At 46.0% G+C, this 21,742-nt stretch overlaps 2 protein-coding genes across 3 annotated transcripts in view; one reads left to right on the top strand and one right to left on the bottom strand.

Moving 5' to 3' along the window:
- VAMP7 (vesicle associated membrane protein 7) overlaps positions 1–773 on the bottom strand; it is a 31,068-nt gene extending 30,295 nt beyond the window's left edge. The window contains exon 1 of one of the 2 annotated variants that reach the window (XM_065410478.1): positions 718–773. The gene's annotated coding sequence lies outside the window, so the exon portion shown is untranslated. Of the gene's footprint in view, positions 1–659 lie in introns of both variants that reach the window. The other variant, XM_065410479.1, reaches the window with a different exon arrangement.
- A 1,548-nt stretch (positions 774–2,321) lies between these two features.
- Positions 2,322–16,200, top strand: LOC135883863 (DNA-directed RNA polymerases I and III subunit RPAC2-like). Its single transcript, XM_065411129.1, has 5 exons — positions 2,322–2,388; positions 12,532–12,629; positions 13,465–13,541; positions 14,679–14,761; positions 16,012–16,200. The coding sequence occupies exons 1-5, from the start codon at positions 2,350–2,352 to the stop codon at positions 16,057–16,059; spliced, it is 345 nt and encodes a 114-aa protein (XP_065267201.1). The 5' UTR covers positions 2,322–2,349; the 3' UTR covers positions 16,060–16,200.
- Positions 16,201–21,742: the final 5,542 nt, after the last annotated feature.

Below are 21,742 nucleotides of genomic sequence, written 5' to 3'. Positions count from 1 at the left end.
CAGGGAAGGTTAAATGAGATGTTTAGATTCCAGTCAGCAACTTCAGATGTTGTTAGTGAGGCAAATCAGGAAGACTGCAATGTCTCTGGGTGAAGCTTCCTGGCAACACTCCACAGGTGTACAGACAACAGCCACCAACTTGGACACCCCACTCCTCCTCTATTGCACAGACACTACTAACAAATGTTGCTGCGTGATGCGGCTTCTCCATCCTTTGGGTGGAAAGCCCCTGGCTCTGCCCCTGAGCTTCAGCACTCTCCTGGGGTGGTAACTCCCACCCCTACTCCTTCTACCTGTCCCCCACACTCCTTCCTTCTGCCTCTAGTCCCCATTTGGGTCCAGCCCCACACCCCTTCCTCCTGCTGTTTTATTGCTCCTACTCTCCTATCCCCGTCCCCAGACCCACCCACCCCGGCCTCCTCCTGCCCCCCCAGTCCTACCCTTCTCCCCTCCTGTCCCCAAGCCCTCTTCCACCTTCCTCCTGCTTTATTGCCCCCACCCCTTCTCCCCAATCCTACTCCTCCTCCTTCTATCCCCCAAGCCCACTCCCCAGACCCTCCTCCTACCCCCCAGATTCCTTCCGCCTTCCTCCTGCCCCCAATCCTACCCCTACCCCCTCTTCTTGAGCCTTCCACCAACTCCCGCCCGCCCCCTCTCACCTGCACCCGCGGCCTCGCTTTCCGGGCGGGGGAGTCCCCAGCCCGGTGCGCTGTTTACCTGCCTCCCCCAGTCGCTTTCCCCTCCGTTCGGCGAGCACGTGCACTTCCGCCAGAGACACTCCCCACGCCGCGGGAACTCACGGGAAATGTAGTCACCAGCGCGGGGAGGGGGCCGCTTCCGCCCGAGCCGCGCTGCACGTTGGGAAACACCACCTACCCAGCCGCTCTGACTGCTGGGTATTGTAGTTCTAAGGTGAGCGTGTGCGGCTCGCTGTGAGAGGCACCGCCGAGAGCCCAGGACGGCAGCTCCCCCTGGCAGGCTCAAGACTGCCCAGCCCGTATCCTCCTGGGGCCTCCCTAGACCGGCTGCCGCAAATCACACTCCAGGTCGAAGCGACTCGCAGAGCAACAGCGTCCGCTAGAGGGCCCCCACCCCCAGCGCCTAAGATTTAGTTAGGGGTATTTTCAGTAAAAGCCATGGACAGGTTACTGGCCGTGACTTTTTGTTTATTGCTGTGACCTGTTCATTACTTTTACTAAAAATACCCCTAACGTAGCCTTAGTGATGTACCATCTCTTCACTCAGAACAAGACTTCACAGTATGTTTGAGATTCAAACCCAGGGTTAGGTTGTTTTGGTGATGACCAGTCCTGATCCTGTAGCATCTCACATGATGCTATCTCTACCATCCGTTTCCTCACTCAGCAGGGTGAGACACAGTTTTCTCCATATTTCAGCACCAGTCATGCTCAGGACATATGCTCTGTGATGCAGATACGTAGTTAGGTGCCAAGGACATGGCTTGTTGTGGTACTGTCCTTTAAAAATAAGTTACCCTTTATTTTTCACATATCTTCATTTCCTAATCCTGCTCTCACTGCATCTCTCCCAGGCAGCCAGTGTCATACAGACCCTTGGCAGATCCTATGAATGCCTCTAAGTGGAATTAACGTGCCACAAGAGCAGCAGCATCACCAACCTTAAGTGTTCAAATTTGAGCCAGGCCCCTCCAAATTATGAGACTGACTTAAAAAACACAAGGGTTTTTGTTTTGTTTTGCGTTGTTGCTTTTTAATAGTACATCTGGAGTTCTTTTTATTTGACTTCTGGTTTTCTATACTGTCACTCCTTGCAATTTTACTGTGAGTGGCACAATATTTGGTGGCTATGTTAGCATCTCAGTTATGGAATCCGATTATTTCCTGACAATTGCAGCATTCATTTTTTAAAAAGGTAAATTTCTGGCCCTCTTGGCGGCAGAGAAGTGCTTGAAAGCATGAACCATACATGTACCAGCACCAGAACACAAACAAAAAGAAACCCAACTGATTTTTAAGCCAATCTCATGATTTTAGGGCCTTGACTAATTTTTATTAACACATTACTGAGTTTTGAACCTTTAGGCTGCACTCAGGTCACATTTCCAAGCTTTTCTCTTCAACAGAGGGCTAGAAACTTATTTAAAAACACTAAAAGCTGAAATTCCCACGCAATCACGGGACCCCAGGAGCTTCGGGCTTTAAGAAACACAACAAATATAGAGAGACTCCAATTTGGCAATGCCAGGAAAGTGATTTCAGAGCACACCAAAATCTTCCTTGTTTGCCCACTTCACTAGGGTTGGACTACAACTCCCAGAATCCCTTAGCAGTGTCGGAGGAGGAGGAAGGGAATTCCTCCCAGGCAGCAATGGCTGAAGAGGTGGAGAGGAAGCCGGTGCTTGAGATGGTGAGTGTCTGGGAGGCCAGGGCTCCCTGGCTGGATGCTAAGAGCACTAGGGAGGCAGGCTGGGGGGCTCAGGCTTGTGGCAGAAGAGCCACGTGGTGACCCACTGTTTCCCGTATGCAGCCCCCAGGCCACAGGGTGTGCTGTTCCCAAATCCCTCAGCTTCCGTGGGCCTGGGACTGCATTCATGGGTGGCCCTGTTTTCTGCCTAGCTCGATCTTTATCTGGCTCCCATGGCTGGAATATCTGAGAGCTCACCTACGTTCCTGGATTCGGAGAGAAAAGGCGCGTTGTCTCTGTTCTGCAGATGGGGGCTGGGTCTGAGGCACTAGGGTGAGTGATGATTGCCCCAGGGAGCCTGCGGCAGAACTGGGACTTACACCCAGATCTGTGCTAAAATGCTGTTTTATTTGTGTGTCCCCAGCCTCCATACCCCAGTACTGCCACCCCCAACCCTTCAAACATAATGAGTTGAGCTCCTCCCCGAAATCATGAGATTTTAAAATCTAGTAAATGTGGGTTCTTTTTATTTTCTTTCTGGGTTTTGAGCCTCTTTTGAGGCTCATGTTTTCAAGCTTTCTCTACTGCCACGAGCACTAGAAACTTTACTTTTCTTTGGAAATGAAAACAGGTTCTCACAAAATCACGTGAATCTAGAAGTTGGGGCTTTAAGAAAAACACTTGTGATTCTAGACAGCTGGAAACGCTGTTCCCCCCTTCCCCACCTACTTAGTTGTCTCATCACCTGTTGTCTTTTCTTCTAGCCTGTAAGGCGCAGATCCCCAAAGCTATTTAGGCACCTAACTCCCATTGATTTCCCATTGGGAATTAGGTGCCTAAATCCCTTTGAGCAGGGCCCGGATTGTCAGTCACACTATATTTGTACAGTACCTAGCACAATGGATCCCAGCTTGGTCAAAGCTAGGCACTACTGCAATTTAAATGTTCAGTAGTAATAAGATTTCAAGTCTCCTTAAGTGTAAGGCCACACTTCTGGTTTTGCTAGGACCTTTTGCCTCCACAGCCCACCGCTCTGTTAAAAATTAGCTAAATGTGCCCTGCAACTGAGGCCAGAAAGCAAGTGTATCCTTCAGAAGAAGATAAGATGTGGCATAGCTACAGAGCAGTAGAGGAGCCACCAACCTGTTACTGATCTTCAGCCAGTCCCATTCAGAGTTTTCATCTCTCTACATTCAGCTTGAGCCTCCATTACAATTAATGCTGCAAACTTCCTCTGTATAATGTAGTTCTAAATATTGGCTGTTGGTAACAGCAGATGTGTTGTTTATAATTAAGAACATTTTATGCTTGATTTGCAGTGTGGTTTGGAGCAAGGGAGTCAAGAAGGATGTTAATAAATTGGAGTCAAGTATCAGGGGGTAGCCGTGTTAGTCTGTATCTACAAAAACAACAAGGAGTCTGGTGGCACCTTAAAGACTAACAAATTTATTTGGGCATAAGCTTTCGTGGGTAAAAACCTCACTTCTTCAGATGTATAGCATCTGTTAATAAATTGGAGAGCGTTCAGCGAAGAGCCATGTGAATGATTAAAGGATTAGAAAACCTTCCTTACAGTGATAGACACAAGGTGCTTGATCTTAACAAAGAGAAGGTTATTTAATAATGGGCTCTCCCATCTATCCAAGGGTAGGTCTACACTTAAAACGCTGAAGCAGCACAGCTGCACCAATGCAGTTGTGCCACTATAGCGCTTCAGTGAAGACACTACTATCTGACAGGAGACTTTCTCCCACCAGCGTAGTTAAGCCACCTCTGTAAGAGGCAGTAACTAGCTATGTTGACAGGAGAAGCCCTCCTGTTGACATAGTGCTGTCTGCACCAGGGGTTAAGTCAGTATAACTGCATTGCTCTGGGGTGTGGATTTTTCACAACCCTGAGTGATGTAGTTACACTGATGTAAATTTGTAGCGTAGACCTGGCCAGAGAAAGGTATAGCATGATATAATGGCTGGATGTTAAAAATAGACAATTTCAGACTGGAAATAAAGCATACATTTTTAACAGTGAGAATAATTAACCATTGGAACAACCAAGGGTTGTGATGGGTTCTTCATCACTGACAATTTTGATTGGATGTTTTTCGAAAAGCTCTGCTCTAGGGATTATTGTTGTGCAGTTCTCTGGCCTGGGTTATACAGGAGATGAGACTAGGTGATCACAACGGTCCCTTCTGGCCTTGGAATCTAGGAATCTAATGACACTGAAAAGAATGGGGAGTTTTGGCATTGATATCAGTGGGAGTTGGGACCAGGATTAGGAGCATAGGCCTTCATAGGGAGGGTTCAATTGACTGTAACCCAATACATTAAATTAAACGGTTCTATAAAAATGGGATATTGTGCCAGAACTGAAAGTTGTATGTGAAACCACAGCTGCATGGCATGTAGCATAGTATTTTATAATCAGTCTAGCCCAGCAGTGGAACAGCTGGGTGATTAGTTTGTTTAGCAGACAAAATCGTGTCCCTTGCATAGCAGTGAATTACGATGGGCTCAGTGTTTTCCTGCAAGGGTTAATCACACATCGGTGAAGAAATCTTTCTATCAGGGATTCACAGAAGTGGCAGGAGGTCCCCATCTCCAAAAATCCATAGGTCCTTGATGAATGTATAGGTCATAGGAGAGCTGCTGGAGACAGCTGGCATTGGCACAGAAGTCACTCCCTTCTGCCATCTCCACAGCCCTGCTTCATGGCAGTGTGTGGCTTCTTCAGGAGTTGAGATGCCAGAGCTCCCCTGCTGCTCTCATTGTTTCACAGAACAGGCAGGGAACCAGGTCAGGCTGAACAGAGATATGGTCAGTATGAAGTTGTATACTGGGTGAGGCCCTGGATTGGTTTTATTTGGGGTTAGGTAGTGCTATGGCAAACAGCCATTATATGCCCCTTCACTTGCCCTCTCTTGAGATACAGAGCTTGAATCCAGTGGATCATCTACATGGCAGGTGGGCTATGCAGTCTAAGGGATGTCTGAGGAGGGATGGTGGTTAGGGCACCCGCCTAGGATTTGGGCAAACCAGGTTCAGTTCCCTGCTCTTTTACAGACTCCCTGTATAACCTTGGGCCAGTTGCTTAGTCTCTCTGGACCACAATTCCCCATCTGTACAATAAGGATAATAGCACTGCCTTACTTCCCAGGGCATTGGAAGCATAACTATATTAAAGACTGTAAGGTGCTCAGATGCTGCAGTGAGAGGTCTGTATAATGTCTGAGATAGATAGAAGGGGTAAGTACTAGGGCTGTCAAGTGATTAAAAAAATTAATTGCGATTAATTGCGCGATTAAAAAAATTAATAGAATACGGTTTATTTAAATATTTGTGGATGTTTTCTACATTTTCAAATATATTGATTTCAATTACAACACAGAGTACAAAGTGTACAGTCCTCCCTTTATATTTATTTTTTATTACAAGTATTTGCACTGTAAAAAAACAAAAGAAAAAAGGTATTTTTAAATTTGCCTAATACAAGTACTATAGTGCAATTGCTTTATCATGGAAGTTGAACTTACAAATGTAGAATTATGTACAAAACAAACTGCATTCAAAAATAAAACAATGTAAAATTTTAGAGGCTGCAAGTCCACTCAGTCATACTTCTTGTTCAGCCAATCGCTAAGACGAACAAGTTTGTTTACATTTGCAGGAGATAATGTTTCTTGTTTACAATGTCACCTGAAAGTGAGAACAGGCATTCACATGGCACTGTTGTAGCCGGCATTGCAAGATATTTACATGCAGATGCACTAATGATTCATATGTCCCTTCATGCTTCAACCACCATTCCAGGGGACATGGATCTGTGCTGATGACGGGTTCTGCTCGATAACAATCCAAAACAATATGGACCGATGAATGTTCATTTTCATTATCTGAGTCAGATGCCACCAGCAGAAGGTTGTTTTTGGTTTTGGTGGTTCAGGTTCTGTAGTTTCCGCATCAGAGTGTTACTCTTTTAAGAGTAACACTTTCTGTTTAGCATATCTGGCACGTAAATACCTTGCAATGCCGGCTACAAAAGTGCCAAGCAAATGCCTGTTCTCACTTTCTGGTAACATTGTAAATAAGAGGGCAGCATTATCTCCTGTAAATGTAAACAAACTTATTTGTCTGCTTGTGATTGGCTGAAAAAGAAGTAGGATTGAGTGGACTTGTAGGCTCTGAAGTTTTACATTGTTTTGTTTTTGAGCGCAGTTATTTAACAAAAAAATGTACATTTGTAAGTTGCATTTTCACGACAGAGATTGCACTACAGTACTTGTATGAGGTGAATTGAAAAATATTGTTTCTTTTGTTTATCATTTTTACAGTGTAGATATTTATAATAAAAAATATACACTTTGATTGCAGTTACACAGAATGCAATATATATGAAAATGTACAAAAATCAAAATCTTAAACAATAAAATACCAATTGAAATTTATTAAACAGTGCAATTAAAACTGCTATTAATTTCAATTAATTTTTTTAATTGCGAATAATTTTTTTTATTTAATCGCATGCATTAACTGTGATTAATCGACAGCCCTAGTAAGTACTGATTCTGTAGTGGGCTTCCCTCCTCCCCAGGCAGCAGTGTGGGATGTTTGCACATAGAATTCTTGAACCTAGGAACATAGCTGTTTTAGGGTGTTTGTCACAAGGTAATGGAGGATGTTTTTGAGTTCAGAGTTCACCCCTGATCTTTAGAGAAACATCAGTAGCTCTATCTAATGCTTGTCAGCACCACAGGATGTGATGCCACTTTATTTTGTATAATATATTTCATGGAGCTAAATGACACAGGTATGAAGTTAAAACCCAAGCCAACAGCGGAGGGAGGGAGAAATTGAGAGGAGACAAAAGTGGCATTTTCAGAAATGGACATAAGAGCAGAATATGGACCCTGGACTTCAGAAAAGCAGACTTTGACTCCCTCAGGGAACTGATGGGCAGGATCCCCTGGGAGACTAACATGAGGGGGAAAGGAGTCCAGGAGAGCTGGCTGTATTTTAAAGAATCCTTATTGAGGTTGCAGGAACAAACCATCCCGATGTGTAGAAAGAATAGTAAATATGGCAGGCGACCAGCTTGGCTTAACAGTGAAATCCTTGCTGATCTTAAACACAAAAAAGAAGCTTACAAGAAGTGGAAGATTGGACAAATGACCAGGGAGGAGTATAAAAATATTGCTCAGGCATGCAGGAGTGAAATCAGGAAGGCCAAATCACACTTGGAGTTGCAGCTAGCAAGAGATGTTAAGAGTAACAAGAAGGGTTTCTTCAGGTATATTAGCAACAAGAAGAAAGTCAAGGAAAGTGTGGGGCCCCTTACTGAATGAGGGAGGCAACCTAGTGACAGAGGATGTAGAAAAAGCTAATGTACTCAATGCTTTTTTTGCCTCTGTCTTCACGAACAAGGTCAGCTCCCAGACTACTGCACTGGGCAGCACAACATGGGGAGGAGGTGACCAGCCCTCTGTGGAGAAAGAAGTGGTTCAGGACTATTTAGAAAAGCTGGATGAGCACAAATCCATGGGGCCGGATGCGCTGCATCCGAGGGTGCTAAAGGAGTTGGCGGATGTGATTGCAGAGCCATTGGACATTATCTTTGAAAACTCATGGCGATCGGGGGAGGTCCCGGATGACTGGAAAAAGGCTAATGTAGTGCCCATCTTTAAAAAAGGGAAGAAGGAGGATCCAGGGAACTACAGGCCAGTCAGCCTCACCTCAGTACCTGGAAAAATCATGGAGCAGGTCCTCAAGGAATCAATTCTGAAGCACTTAGAGGAGAAGAAAGTGATCAGGAACAGTCAGCATGGATTCACCAGTGGCAAGTCATGCCTGACTAACCTAATTGCCTTCTATGATGAGATAGCTGGGTCTGTGGATGAGGGGAAAGCAGTTGATGTGTTATTCCTTGACTTTAGCAAAGCTTTTGATACGGTCTCCCACAGTATTCTTGCCAGCAAGTTAAAGAAGTATGGGCTGGATGAATGGACTATAAGGTGGATAGAAAGCTGGGTCGGTCCTGGGGCCGGTTTTGTTCAATATCTTCATTAATGATCTGGAGGATGGCGTGGACTGCACTCTCAGCAAGTTTGCAGATGACACTAAACTGGGAGGAGTGGTAGATACGCTGGAGGGTAGGGATAGGATACAGAAGGACCTAGACAAATTAGAGGATTGGGCCAAAAGAAACCTGATGAGGTTCAACAAGGACAAGTGCAGAGTCCCGCACTTAGGACGGAAGAATCCCATGCACTGCTACAGACTAGGGACCGAATGGCTAGGCAGCAGTGCTGCAGAAAAGAACCTAGGGGTTACAGTGGACAAGAAGCTGGATATGAGTCGACAGTGTGCCCTTGTTGTCAAGAAGGCCAACGGCATTTTGGGCTGTATAAGTAGGGGCATTGCCAGCAGATCGGGGGACATGATCATTCCCCTGTATTTGGCATTGGTGAGGCCTCATCTGGAGTACTGTGTCCAGTTTTGGGCCCCACACTACAAGAAGAATGTGGAAAAATTGGAAAGAGTCCAGTGGAGGGCAACAAAAATGATTAGGGGGCTGGAGCACATGACTTATGAGGATGATTGCCCCAAATACTTGAACTGTTTTACTGTCTCCAGCTCTAGTCCACTGACCGTGATATGTGAGCTGATCCCATTACATTTGTTTGTCATCAGCTTAGACAGCCCAGATTCAACAGAGGAGGATGACTTTCCAATACTACGTGAAGAAGTGGAGACGGCTGTGAAATCACTCAAGAATGGAAAGGCTACAGGTATTGACAACATCCCAGCCGAATTGATGAAATTCAGAGGAGAAATAGTGTAATAGATGTACTCACCAAGATCTGCAAGAGGAGTGGCCTCCACGTGGACACAGTCACTCTGCCAAAGAAAGGCAACCTGCAATTGTGTCAAAATTATCGGACCATAAGTTTAATTAGCCATCCCAGCAAAGTGCTGTTGAAAGTCATATTGAACAGATTGAAGCCACAAACTGAGAATATCATTGCTGAAGAACAGGCTGGCTTTCGTGCTGGAAGAAGTACCACAGAACAGATTTTCAACCTTCATGTTCTATGTGAGAAGTACTTACAACACCAGCAGGACATCTACCACATCTTTGTTGACTTCAAGAAGGTATTTGACAGAGTATGGCACTTCCAAAGCTCTCTGGGCAACTATGAAGAAGTACAATGTTGGTTGTAAGTTTATTCTTACCATTAAACAACTGTATGCCAAGGCCAGCAGTGCAGTTCTTATCAATGGCACAATAGGAGAGTGGTTTTGTACCAAGGCTGCCTTCTTTCACCCAGACTGTTCAACATCTACTTGGAGCGCGTAATGACTGATTCCCTAGAAGATCACATATGCACAGTCAGCATTGGGGGGCGAACAATCTGAAATCTTTGGTTTTCTGATGACATTGATGGCCTGGCAGGCAGCGAAGATGAACTTGCCAACCTTGTGAAATGATTGGATGAAACCTCCACAAAATATGACACGGAAATCAGTGCAGAGAAAACCAAGCTGATGATTTAAAAATTACCTGCTTACAAAATTAGACATAAAAATACAAAAGTGTCACAGCACACTTGTTACTGAAAAATTGCTGACTTTCTCATTTATACCATATAATTATAAAATGAATCAATTGGAATATAAATATTGTACTTACATTTCAGTGTATAGTATATAGAGCAGTATAAACAAGTCATTGTCTGTATGAAATTTCAGTTTGTACTGACTTTGCTAGTGTTTTTTATGTAGCCTGTTGTAAAAGTTAAAAGTCCGGTAAGCGGCGCAGCAGGGCCCGGGGCTAAGGCAGGCTCCCTGGCTCTGCGCGGTCCCAGAAGTGGCCGCCAGCTCTCTCCTGCTGCCATAGCTACTGCTGCTCATTGTTGATGGGAGAGGTCTCTCCCATCAGCATAACGTGGCTACACGAGCGCTCTGACAGCGGCACGGCTGTATTGGTGCAGCTGTGCTGCTGTACGCTTGTAAGTGTAGACTTGGCCTGACTCCTCACAACAAACTTTCTCCTTTAGGAAGCTTTTCCTGCTGTCTCACCTCATTGCTTATTTCTTTTTATTTCATCCCATTATTCCTAGATATTCTCCTTTTTCTCCCCACAATGGATCCCAGCTGGTATCCCTACGACTCCTCCAGCAGCAATAGATGCTGGGACTATTTCCCCCCTCTCTTGAGTGAAAAAAAGCAGAGTCTTGTTACACTCTAGGTGCCAGTTTCCACAGACTCACAGTTATTTAATCTTTTTATTACTGACCTTGGCACAAAAACTGGGAATGTGCTAATAAAGTTTGCGGATGACACGAAGCTGGGAGGTATTGCCAATACAGAGAAGAACCGGGATATCATACAGGAAGATCTGGATGACCTTGTAAACTGGAGTAATAGTAATAGGATGAAATTTAATAGTGAAAAGTGCAAGGTTGTGCTTTTAGGGATTAATAACAAGAATTCTTGTTATAAACTGGGGACACATCAATTGGAAGTAACAGAGGAGGAGAAGGACCTCGGAGTATTGGTTGATCACAGGATGACTATGAGCCGCCAATGTGATATGGCTGTGAAAAAAGCTAATGCGGTCTTGGGATGCATCAGGCGAGGTATTTCCAGTAGAGCTAAGGAGGTGTTAGTACCATTATACAAGGCACTGGTTAGATCTCATCTGGAATATTGTGTGCAGTTCTGGTCTCCCATGTTTAAGAAGGATGAATTCAAACTGGAACAGGTACAGAGAAGGGCTACTAGGATGATCCGAGGAATGGAAAACCTGTCTTATGAAAGGAGACTCAAAGAGCTTGGCTTGTTTAACCCAACCAAAAGAAGGCTGAGGGGAGATATGATTGCTCTCTATAAATATATCAGAGGGATAAATATCAGGGAGTGAGAGGAATTATTTAAGCTTAGTACCAATGTGGATACAAGAACAAATGGATATAAACTGGCCATCAGGAAGTTTAGACTTGAAATTAGACGAAGGTTTCTAACCATCAGAGGAGTGAAGTTCTGGAATAGCCTTCCAAGGGGAGCAGTGGAGGCAAAAGACATATCTGGCTTCAAGACTAAGCTTGATAAGTTTATGGAAGGGATACGATGGGATAGCCTAATTTTGGCAATTAATTGATCTTTGACTATTAGCGGTAAATATGCCCAATGGCTTGTGATGGGATGATAGATGGGGTGGGATCTGAGTTACTACAGAGAATTCTTTCCTGGGTGTCTGGCTGGTGAGTCTTGCCCATATTTGGGGTTGGGAAGGAATTTTCCTCCAGGGCAGATTGGCAGAGGGCCTGGGGTTTTTTTGCCTTTCTTTGCAGCGTGGGGTACAGGTCACTTGCTGGAGGATTCTCTGCACCTTGAAGTCTTTAAACCACAAGTTGAGGACTTCAATAGCTAAGACATAGGGCAGGGGTTTGTTACAGGAGTGGGTGGGTGAGATTCTGTGGCCTGCATTATGCAGGAGGTCAGACTAGAAGATCATAATGGTCCCTTCTGACCTTAAAGTCTATGAGTCTATTGTTGGGTCTGGAATGTGACTCCCGGTGAATGCGATCCAAGAACGGCTTGGTATTAAAGGTCGTTGAGGGTGGGATCTTGTACTCATGCTCCCAAAATTCCCTTTGAAGGCTGGGACCTTTGGGTGTGCAAGAAATGGAAGGATCAGAACCTAGGATAACACTAACCCTTTGACTGTGCATATAATAATAATTCCCAGCTTTTCTATCATGCAGTATATCTAGCCTTCATCTATCTGGCAGCCTAGAAATCCCTGGGTTCTAAGAGGAAGGCTCTGGCTTTATATTTTTTTTCACTCCAGATTTATGTGGTGGGCCCATACTCCAGCTGTGGCATTTCTCCAAAAACAAGCTCTTGGCAAATCTCAACCACTGTTTTCTAACACAATGATGAACATAGATGAACAATGATGAACCTAGTTGTCCAGGTCTATGCTTACAGTCATACCATGGATGGGTGAACCTGTTGCTGACACCAGTCATCAGAAGTGAGTCATTTTTCTAGTGTAGGCCTGGCCTTAATTACTTCAGGAGGAGTTTAAATCATCTGGAGATATAACCATATTCTTGTGCTCCTCTTGCTTTCCTGTCTCTGGCAGGTCCAGGCAGATGGGACGGATGGAAACTGCGTCACATTTGTGTTACATGATGAGGACCACACATTTGGCAACTCTCTCCGTTACATGATCATGAAAAAGTAAGTGGAGTCCCTGTGATAACTGGTACCACCTCAGGGCTATGTTTGCTGTCCCTAGACTTTTGATCTAGCACCTCTGGCACTTCTGAAGCCGGATGAATATTGCAAATCTCCATACTTGGGTTCTTTAAACAAATGCACTTTGACTGCATCTCTGCCCCTTTGGGAACAAGTTTACTGTCAGGCCTGGGAGTGGAAACAGCCAGTGTTCAAGTGAGTATTAGAGAAACTTATTTTGAATTTGCAAACACAAATATTCGCACAGGGAGCCTGATTCGTATGCTCATGCAGTCAAAAGAATAGTATCTCATGACTTACATGACCCTATCCAAACTATCCAATAGTGAATATTTATGAGGAACTTCTTGTCACGAGTTCCAGCTCTAGAAGTATTCCAGAAGGGGGCTTTTCAATTGATAATTTCAAAGGACAAATTGTGATAGTCTTGTAAGCTGCTCATGATAAATCACCATCAGCAAACCAGTGCTGTAACCTTTAGGCCATGCTTTCTTTCAGCTGCTAAAGCCAGGGCAACCACTTGACTGGTCTCAAGTTTGGGTCTGGGCAGGCGTGAAATCCATCCACAACATAGAAAAGGCAGGGGATGTTTATCTTGTTCCATACCCCACTTTAGGATCCGGCACACCTTTTCCTCTGCACGCCTCTCTCAGAGAGCTGTGGGTAATGGGAAGTGATTGCTTTTGAAACACGTGGGACCAAGATGCATCGCAGGTCTGCTTGCTTCAGAGGCTTCCTAAACATGAGTGTCTCTGCAGTTGGCTTTCTGCTGATTCTGAGAGCCCACTTGTGCTTCCTGCTTCTGTCTCTCCTGTAGCTCTGAAGTGGAGTTTTGTGGTTACAGCATCACCCACCCATCTGAAAGCAAAATCAACTTCCGGATCCAGACCAGAGGTAGGAATGCAGCTGGGCTTCCCTGGTCAGCTGTCCCTTGCCATGTCAGGCCCTGAAACCATGGATCTGCCAGCCTGTGAAGTCTTTCCCACCCTCTGCGTGTCATTGATTCCAGCATTCTACAGGGCAGTTGCAATCACCATCCATGATCAGTGCAGCTTGAGTAGCAATGATAGAGCTGGTCTCCGTCATCCCCCACTGCAGAGCCCAGACGTGGCCTCTGTAGTAATCCGCAAGCCTGGGGAGTTGTGGTCCCAAAGCCTCACTCAGCCCTGGGCATCCCACCTGGCATCACCCCCTAGTTAGCTCCCGGATGCCCCCTCCAAGTTAGATCTTCACACAAAACTTGTTACATTACACACTAAACAACAGATCCAGATCCAGTCTGTTACACAGCTCGATGGGCAGATATTGCTAATTCCTGGGGTGAATAGCACCGCAAGTGCTCTATGCAGCAGGGTGCCCTCCAGGTGCCATACTCTGTGTTCCCCTCATCCTATCCTGATGTCCACATCAAAGGGCAGCCTGCAGGACTCGCCTGGGACTGTATCTGCCATTGCAAGAGCGAGGCTGATGAGCGGCTCCATTTCCATACCTATCTCACAATTTTCCCTCTGAATAGTTTGTAGAACCCAGCCAGAGCCTCTAACTTGGTTCCCAGCTCACAGGTCCCCTCTCCTATGGCCTTGAGTGTCGGTTGCGTAGAAGAGAAGAGCAGAGCCACTGGAAATGGCCAAGTTGTGCTAGATGGCTTTTTAATTTTTTGAAGAATTTAGCAGTACTGCAAAGTGCTGGATTGCTGGTCCGGGAGAGCGGAGCCCTATATCTGTCCACAGCACAAACTGCAGGGCAAGCTTCCCCTACGCTGTCCCCTGCCAAAGGGCTTCAGCCTGGACTTGGGGCTCTGAGACACCATTTCAAGCCTCCATTCCGTCCTTGTATGATCTTCTCAGACTGCTGATGGGAGTGGGAGGGAGCATGACGTGGATGCTGGCCTAAGATCCTCACCTCATCACAGGGGCTGCCAAAGAGGTGTATGATGGTTGGTCACTACTGAGCTGGGTTAGGAGGGGAAGGGCCCCATGTCCAATACTGGAGCCAGCCACACTTTCTGTGAATGCTTCTCCTTTTCTGAAGGGGGGATCCTGGCCATTGAGCCATTCCGGAGAGGACTGACAGAACTGGTGGACGTCTGCCAGCACGTGCTTAGCAAGTTTGAGGTGAGGTAACTGCTTCATGGTAGAATGACTCTGGGCTCCCCTCTCTGTGGTCTGTGAAGGAGAGAAATAGCTGGCTGCATTGATTGAATGACAGAGGCACTAACATGTCCATGGTTGCAGATGTTAACCGATCCCCCCCCCTCACTCTTCTTGCAAGATCTGCACATATTTGTAGGCAGCCAGTTGTAGTAGTTAGAGAAGTGGAACTGGGAGTCAGCAGACTTGGGCTCTCTGACCAGCTCTGACACTGAATCGCTGTGTGACCTTGGGGAAGTCACTTCACCTCCGTGTGACTCGGTTTCCCCATCTCTAAAATGACACTTCGCCTGCCTCTAAAAGGGGGGTTCTGAGAAGCAAGCAGTGTTTGTAGAGTACTTTGGGATCCTCAGATGAAAATTGCTGTACAAGTTAAATGCAAAATATTGCTATTTCACCCTGTTCGTTACATTTTACTGCAGTGTAAAGTGAAGCGCAGAGAATGCACAAATCTGCATTCCACATCCAAGGGGTTTCCCCATCATCTTGGAAGAGGTGTTTTTTCTACCATACCGGGGGGATAGGATTTGGAAAGCCACCAGAGGCTCAGTAATCCTGTTTGTGGTAGAGAGCAGCTAGTGCATCATAGAGACAATTTGGTGTGGTAGGGGGGTAAGAATGCCAGTGTGAAAGGTGGCTTGGGTGTAAGTGGTGCATATGGAACCTGGATGCAGCAGGGCTACAAAAATAAGTTTGGGATCAATCAGCAATAAGCTGATGTAATAATTTGCTCCCCCCAACCCTAACGAATGTGGACCTGTGCTCTTTTAAGGAAGGGCCTGATGCAGTGGCAATGACCTCAGTGGGGTCAAAAATGGGCCCTGAATTTGTTCTCTTTCAAACATGCTGCTGTAATCCGTAAAGAATCTGTGTCAATAGGCAGCTGATCTCAGGGCTACTCCTGGGGGCGCTGCCTCACCTCCCTTACAGTGATCCAAGGCTGTGATCAGAAATAAAATGCAACCATTTCTCAGAGCACCTAAAGCTCATCGGTTTTCTTCCCCACCCTTCGGTCCTCCTAGACCCTCCAGCCTTTTCAAGCAGGAGCCTCAGCCTCATTAAAATGTTGCACTTTTCTTGTCTTACTCTGCCTGGGACAGTATGTTCAGAACCAGAGAGCCTCTCAAAGCTCCTCAGGTGTGGGCATGGGCCTGGCTGTGTTTTAATTAATCAAACATACAGCATTGACATTGGTCATTTGATCTCATTTGCAGGCGAGCGTAAAGGAATACAAGGCCCAAAGAGAGGCGGAAATGGACTAGCCCCTGCAGCTGCTGGAGTACGGAATGGACATGTATATATTGTTCATTTATGTTTAATGCCCCTGTTGAAAGAGGTTTTATTTTTTTATGACAAACTTGAAGCAAACTGTGTAATTTCTCTAATAAATGCTGTAAGGTTCAGTCCTGCTTGCATTTCACTCCATTCAGACCTGCCACGGATCCAGAAAAAGAAAGGGGTTTCCCAAAATTTTCTCAGGTCAGCAGTCCCCACTACACTTCCATTCTCACCCTCAGAAATCTCCACAACCTCAAATTCACTTCAAGATCTGAGTCTGCACAAATCCCCCAGATCAAAGCACCACCAACCCTCTGCAGTGTTTGAAATCTGATGCTAATTTTTCAGCTTTCATCCCTTTTCTCTAAACTTCTTACATTTCCACACTTCTTCCACTTTTGGGGTGCCTTGATGACTTCCACCTAACCCTTTACCCACCCCTTGGGAGAAACTGAATATGATTTCGTGGTGTTGGAAGAGTAGCTGCAAAGACCAGAGTAATAAGAGCATTAAGATTTCATCAGTCCAATGAATGTGCAGTTCCCACCCTCCTTGTGTCTGTTTGCGCCTTTCTTGTGAGCATGTGCGTGTTTTTTAAAAAGCGTCAGTTCAGAAAGCAAGGGGGGAGTTGTGTCTGATTCCCTTGATTGAGCTCTTGGTGCACAAGGAAAATCCACCACCAGCGGCTGTGGGTTTATCATGATCCCATTTGTTTAATTATCAAACGGGCACTCTGCTCATTCATTACAACAGCAGAGAACGTATCATTAGGCTTCACTTGGGGCGTGGCTTATCCCGAGCAGCATACATTACGTATAATGTACAAGGAGAACAGATGTGATTCCGTTACAATAAATCAATTCAGTTTGGATCCCAAATCAGTAACAGAATCCATATGGAGGCTGAACCATTTACCAATCTGTCCGCCTGACTCCGATCTCCTTTGCACTGTTTGAAATCCTCATTTTCACCTATGGTAAAGGTGAGAAGAATCAAGCTCCATGTATTTTAAAACAGAAGAGTCTGATCCTTCTTTTACGCACCAAGAGCCTGCCTTCCAGTCTCTGTGTCATCCCCCAGGAGAGTTAACGTCCTTTGCCCCTAAAGGCAGTGTGGCCTAGGGGAGAGCACACTAGACCGTGACTCAGCAGACCTGGGTTCTATCCTGCCACTTACCTGCTGGGTGACCTTGGCCAAGTCCCTTCCCCTCTCTGTGCCTCAGTTTACCTAACTGTAAAACGGGGATGATAATGCTGATGTCCTTTGGAAAGTGCTTTGAACAGAACTGGTGCCAGTACAGATCCTTCAGGGACCCCACTGTTTACCTCTCTCCACTGTGAAAACTGACATTCATTCCTACCCTTTGTTTCCTATCTTGTAATCACTAACTGCTCCATGGGAAGACCTTTCCTCTTACGCCATGACTGTTCTACTTTGCTTAAGAGCCTTTGGTGAGGGATCTTGTCAAAGGCTTTTTGGAAGTCTGAATACACTATATCCACTAGATCATCCTTGTCCACGTTTGTGGCCCCCCCTCAAAGAAATCTAGTAGATCGGTGAGACGTGATTTCCCTTTCAAAAGCCATGCTGACTCTTCCCCAACGTAGTGTGGTCTTGAATTACAACTTGGAGGGTGTCAAGTATCAGGGGGTAGCCGTGTTAGTCTGTATCTACAAAAACAACAAGGAGTCTGGTGGCACCTTAAAGACTAACAGATCTGTTAGTCTTTAAGGTGCCACCAGACTCCTTGTTGAACTTGGAGGGGTGTCTCAGAGATGACCAGGCTCGAGGACAGCAAGCTGCCATTGATTGCCTCCACCAAGTTGTGGATAAGCTTCCTTTGCACCAGCAGGTGGTTTGTTTAGCAAATTTAGTGTCCATGAAATTACCAGAGGCTCCAGAATCTATCAGTGTGAGCTGTGTGCAGCTTGCTTTGGGTGTAGACAGGCCTCAAAGTCGGAGCTTGATCAGAAAGTGAGATTGGCCATTGTCTGCGGCCGTTAGGATAGGTAGCAGAGAGGGTCTGTCGTTCTGGCCAGCCACGTCCCCTCGCATGAGGCTGGACCTGACTGTTTTCCTAGACTACCCATGGGACAGGACTTCAGGGAGCACCTGATGACAAAGTGGCCTCGTTCTCCACTGTACAGGCATAGGCCAATGAGAAAATGCTATTCCTTCTCTTGATCTGAGGTCACGTTCATGTCATGTCTACCTGCATGGGTTCAGGTCCAGTGATTGCATGGGGGGAGGGGGACAGGAATAGGGCAGGGCCAGGTGGGGCTGAGCACACACCTTCCTTCTTTCCTGGCATCGAACTGTCGATTGTCAATTTGGATACACAACACAAGTCAATGAAGGGGAACAATGCAGTGGTGGGGGTCGACCTGGGCCAGTTCATTTTTAATAAAAACAACGAGGAGTCCTTGTGGCACCTTAGAGACTAACAAATTTATTTGGGCATAAGCTTTCGTGGGCTAAAACCCACTTCATCAGATGCATGGAGTGGAAAATACAGTAGGGAGGTATAAATACACAGCGTATGAAAAGATGAGAGTTGCCTTACCAAGTGGGGGGTCACTGCTAACGAGCCAATTCAATTAAGGTGGAAGTGGGCTATTCTCAACAATCACTTTTGTAGTGCTAATGAGGCCAATGTAATTAAGGTGGCCCATTTCAAACAGTTGACAAGAAGGTGTGAGTATCAGCAGGGGGAAATTAGTTTTTGTAGTGACCCATCCACTCCCAGTCTTTATTCAGGCCTAATTTAATGGTGTTCAGTTTGCAAATTAATTCCAGTTCTGCAGTTTCTTGTTGGAGTCTGTTTTTGAAGTTTTTTTGTTGAAGAAATGCCACTTTTAAATCTATTATTGAGTGTCCAAGGAGATTGAAGTGTTCTCCTACTGGTTTTTGAATGTTATAATTCTTGATGTCCGATTTGGGTCCATTTATTCTTTTGCGTAGAGACTGTCCAGTTTGGCCAATGTACATGGCAGAGGGGCATTGCTGGCACATGATGGAATATATCACATTGGTAGATATCACATTTTTAATCTCATCCTTCAAGCCTAGCCAGAAGTGGTAAAGCTGCACTGCTTCATTCCAGGCTTTGTCAGCTACCTGGGGACAGAAGTGGGTGGCGTAGGCTGCAACAGGGGCCTTGTCTCAATAACTGCAGGGCAACTTCGGCAGAGCGGGCAGAGTTTGGGTCATCAAACATGAGTGAAAAAACACGAATTCATCAAAGTCATTGAGAATTGTGTCCCATCCCCTGCCCCCAAGGAGTGGCAATGCCCAATCCAGTGCTTTGCCTCTCAATAAGCTGATGACAATCCCTACTCTGGTTTGGTTCTTTGGGTAGAACATCACCAGGAACAGTAGGTGATATTGCTTGAAAAACCCTGAAACTTCCAATGGTTCCCATCAGCTCTCTGGTAATGGGAGCTTTGGGCCTAGATCTTTGGGCTTTTTTCGCTGACGGCACAAGGGGGCCCGGGACTGCTGGGATCTGTGATCCTAGGAAGATGTTTTCCCATTGTAGCTGGGCCCCTTGATTCTGGAGACCTTGAACTAGCTCTGCCATCTCAGTGGTGGGGGAGCCTGGAAATGTCATTTTGCTTGTAGAGGGTACCAGCTGGCATTATGAAATCCACCTTGGCCATTGAGCCTGACCAGGATCAGTCTGCTCAAACTGGCAGAAATTGTGATGGGGATGGTCCCTGAGAATCACTGGACCAGCCCCTGGCTTGAGGACTGGCAGGAGCCTAGCACAGGGATGACTCATCACCACATGCAGCTTCATCAGGCTCTAGCTCAGGGATGACTCATTGCCTCACAATGGGCTTGGTGACCTCTCCCAGCCCATGGGTCTATTAGTAGTAGTTGAATGTTAAGGAAGAGCGAGGAACTCATGGCATTAGAATTGCCAGCAGGAGGAGCCGACAACGCTGAACTCAGGCTCTGGCCGGCTAAAAGGCTTTCCGCACAGCTTTAAACTGTATTTTTGTAATCATTTCCATCAAAGCAGGGTTTTCAGCTCCAATCTTAAGGGAGAGTCAGTGTATGGACTGAGCCTGTAGCAGGCCTGCCCGCAGGTCCAGCACTTCTCTGTGCACCCAGCAGCTTCTGCAGAAATTAAGTTTTCTTTTCCATAAATAAAAAAAATAAGATTTTAGCTCTTAGAGTTCTGGAGAAAACCTCTTGCATGTAACCTAATGTAACACTGTCTGCAGAGGAACTCCACTATATGGGTATGGTTTCACTGCAAAGAAAAACCTGCAGCACCATCTCAGAGCCTGGATCAATTGACTCAGGCTGACAGGTCTTGGGTGGAGCTAAAAATAGCAGTGTAGGCATTCCCGCTCAGGCTGGAATCCAGGTTCTGAGACCTGGCGAGGGGGTGGGGTTCTCTGAGTCTGCGCCCCACCCTAGTGAGAATGCCCACACAGCTATTTCGGGCCCTGCAGCCTGAGCCCAGCAAGCCCATTGCAGTATATACCAAGTGCAATGTGGCCTAATGTTGCCTAAAGTTTATCTGCTGCCCTCCAGCCTTTATTTTATCATAAATGAAGCCATTCTTAATCCTTTCGATGGCTGACATTTGCCAAGATGCTAGCCCAGGGGAGCGTGTTTAGAGGGGTGTGTGCAATGTCTGCAGTCGCCAAATGAACACAAGAGTCACAGGAACCAGTTGACCCTCTATTAAGTATTTAGCAGACTTCCCAGGGCTGCTGCCCAATGATAAGAGACAGCCAGAATCTTCCCTATCAAACATGAAAATGTTTTATTAACATACAGAGAAGAAAAAGACAGGGCATAACATGTCATGATTTGCTATATATTGCTCTTTCCAAGACAAATTGACGGACTGGAGCCCTGTGACAAGTTAACAGTGTGTTTGCTTTCACAGACATTAGGTCAAGAAACCCACTAAACCCTGGGTTTCATGATAAGATTCTCTCCTCTCTCTCCACCGCAGCTGGCCCATCTTGTCTATTTCACTGTGATACAAGGAGCTGTCAAGCACTTGGCTTGGGAGGGTGCAAGGGCTGCTGTTGATAGTTTGCTTTTCTATAGCACTTTCCATTGGCAGGCTGCAAAGCCTTTCTCTAGTAGAGGCCTGGTTTCAAAGGGGGAGTTGAGCCACAGCTGGACTGAATTTGTGGGGCTCAGCCTGGTGAGTCTTTGACAGAGCTATGTGTAGAGGAGGGGTGTTTGCACAGGGCCAGCCTGCCTCTAGATGGTGCCATCAGTTTCTCTGCACTCGTGAGCACCAGATTTGCTAACCCGAATGAAAGGGGATTGTTAAAAATAAGCATCCTAGTTAGCAGGAAGGCAATTACCCGGGAGGGACGGGTCCGCAAACAGGAGCTGATTCACACACACAGGCTTATCCCATGATTGCTCAGCTGAGGACAACTGACAGAGAATAAACCTCCTTGTAGTTTTCATGATCTGAAACCCAGCTGGCTTCTGGTAGCTGACGGGTGACTTTCTCTGATATCTCAGGGTGTCAGGACATAACTGCTGCATGAGCCCTAAATTTGGCTCTGAAGCCCTCCTTGTCCTCTTTTTTCCCCCACAATGAGAAGAGAGGAATGGCTACATACATGCTTAATTATACTATCTGCCTCTCAAAGCTGGATGCATCATGTAGATATGATCTTGTTC

Source organism: Emys orbicularis, chromosome 9 (assembly GCF_028017835.1).
Source record: "Emys orbicularis isolate rEmyOrb1 chromosome 9, rEmyOrb1.hap1, whole genome shotgun sequence".
In the NCBI taxonomy this organism is placed as follows: Eukaryota; Metazoa; Chordata; order Testudines; family Emydidae; genus Emys; species Emys orbicularis.
Note: the sequence above shows the minus strand (reverse complement) of the source record. Positions and strands in the feature narration are given on the sequence as shown.

Coding starts and splice junctions, on each gene's coding strand:
- LOC135883863 (XM_065411129.1), top strand. CDS start 2,350: ATGGCTGAAGAGGTGGAGAGGAAGCCGGTGCTTGAGATG. Junction 2,389..12,531: donor GGAAGCCGGTGCTTGAGATG/GTGAGTGTCTGG, acceptor TGTCTCTGGCAG/GTCCAGGCAGATGGGACGGA. Junction 14,762..16,011: donor ACGTGCTTAGCAAGTTTGAG/GTGAGGTAACTG, acceptor TCTCATTTGCAG/GCGAGCGTAAAGGAATACAA.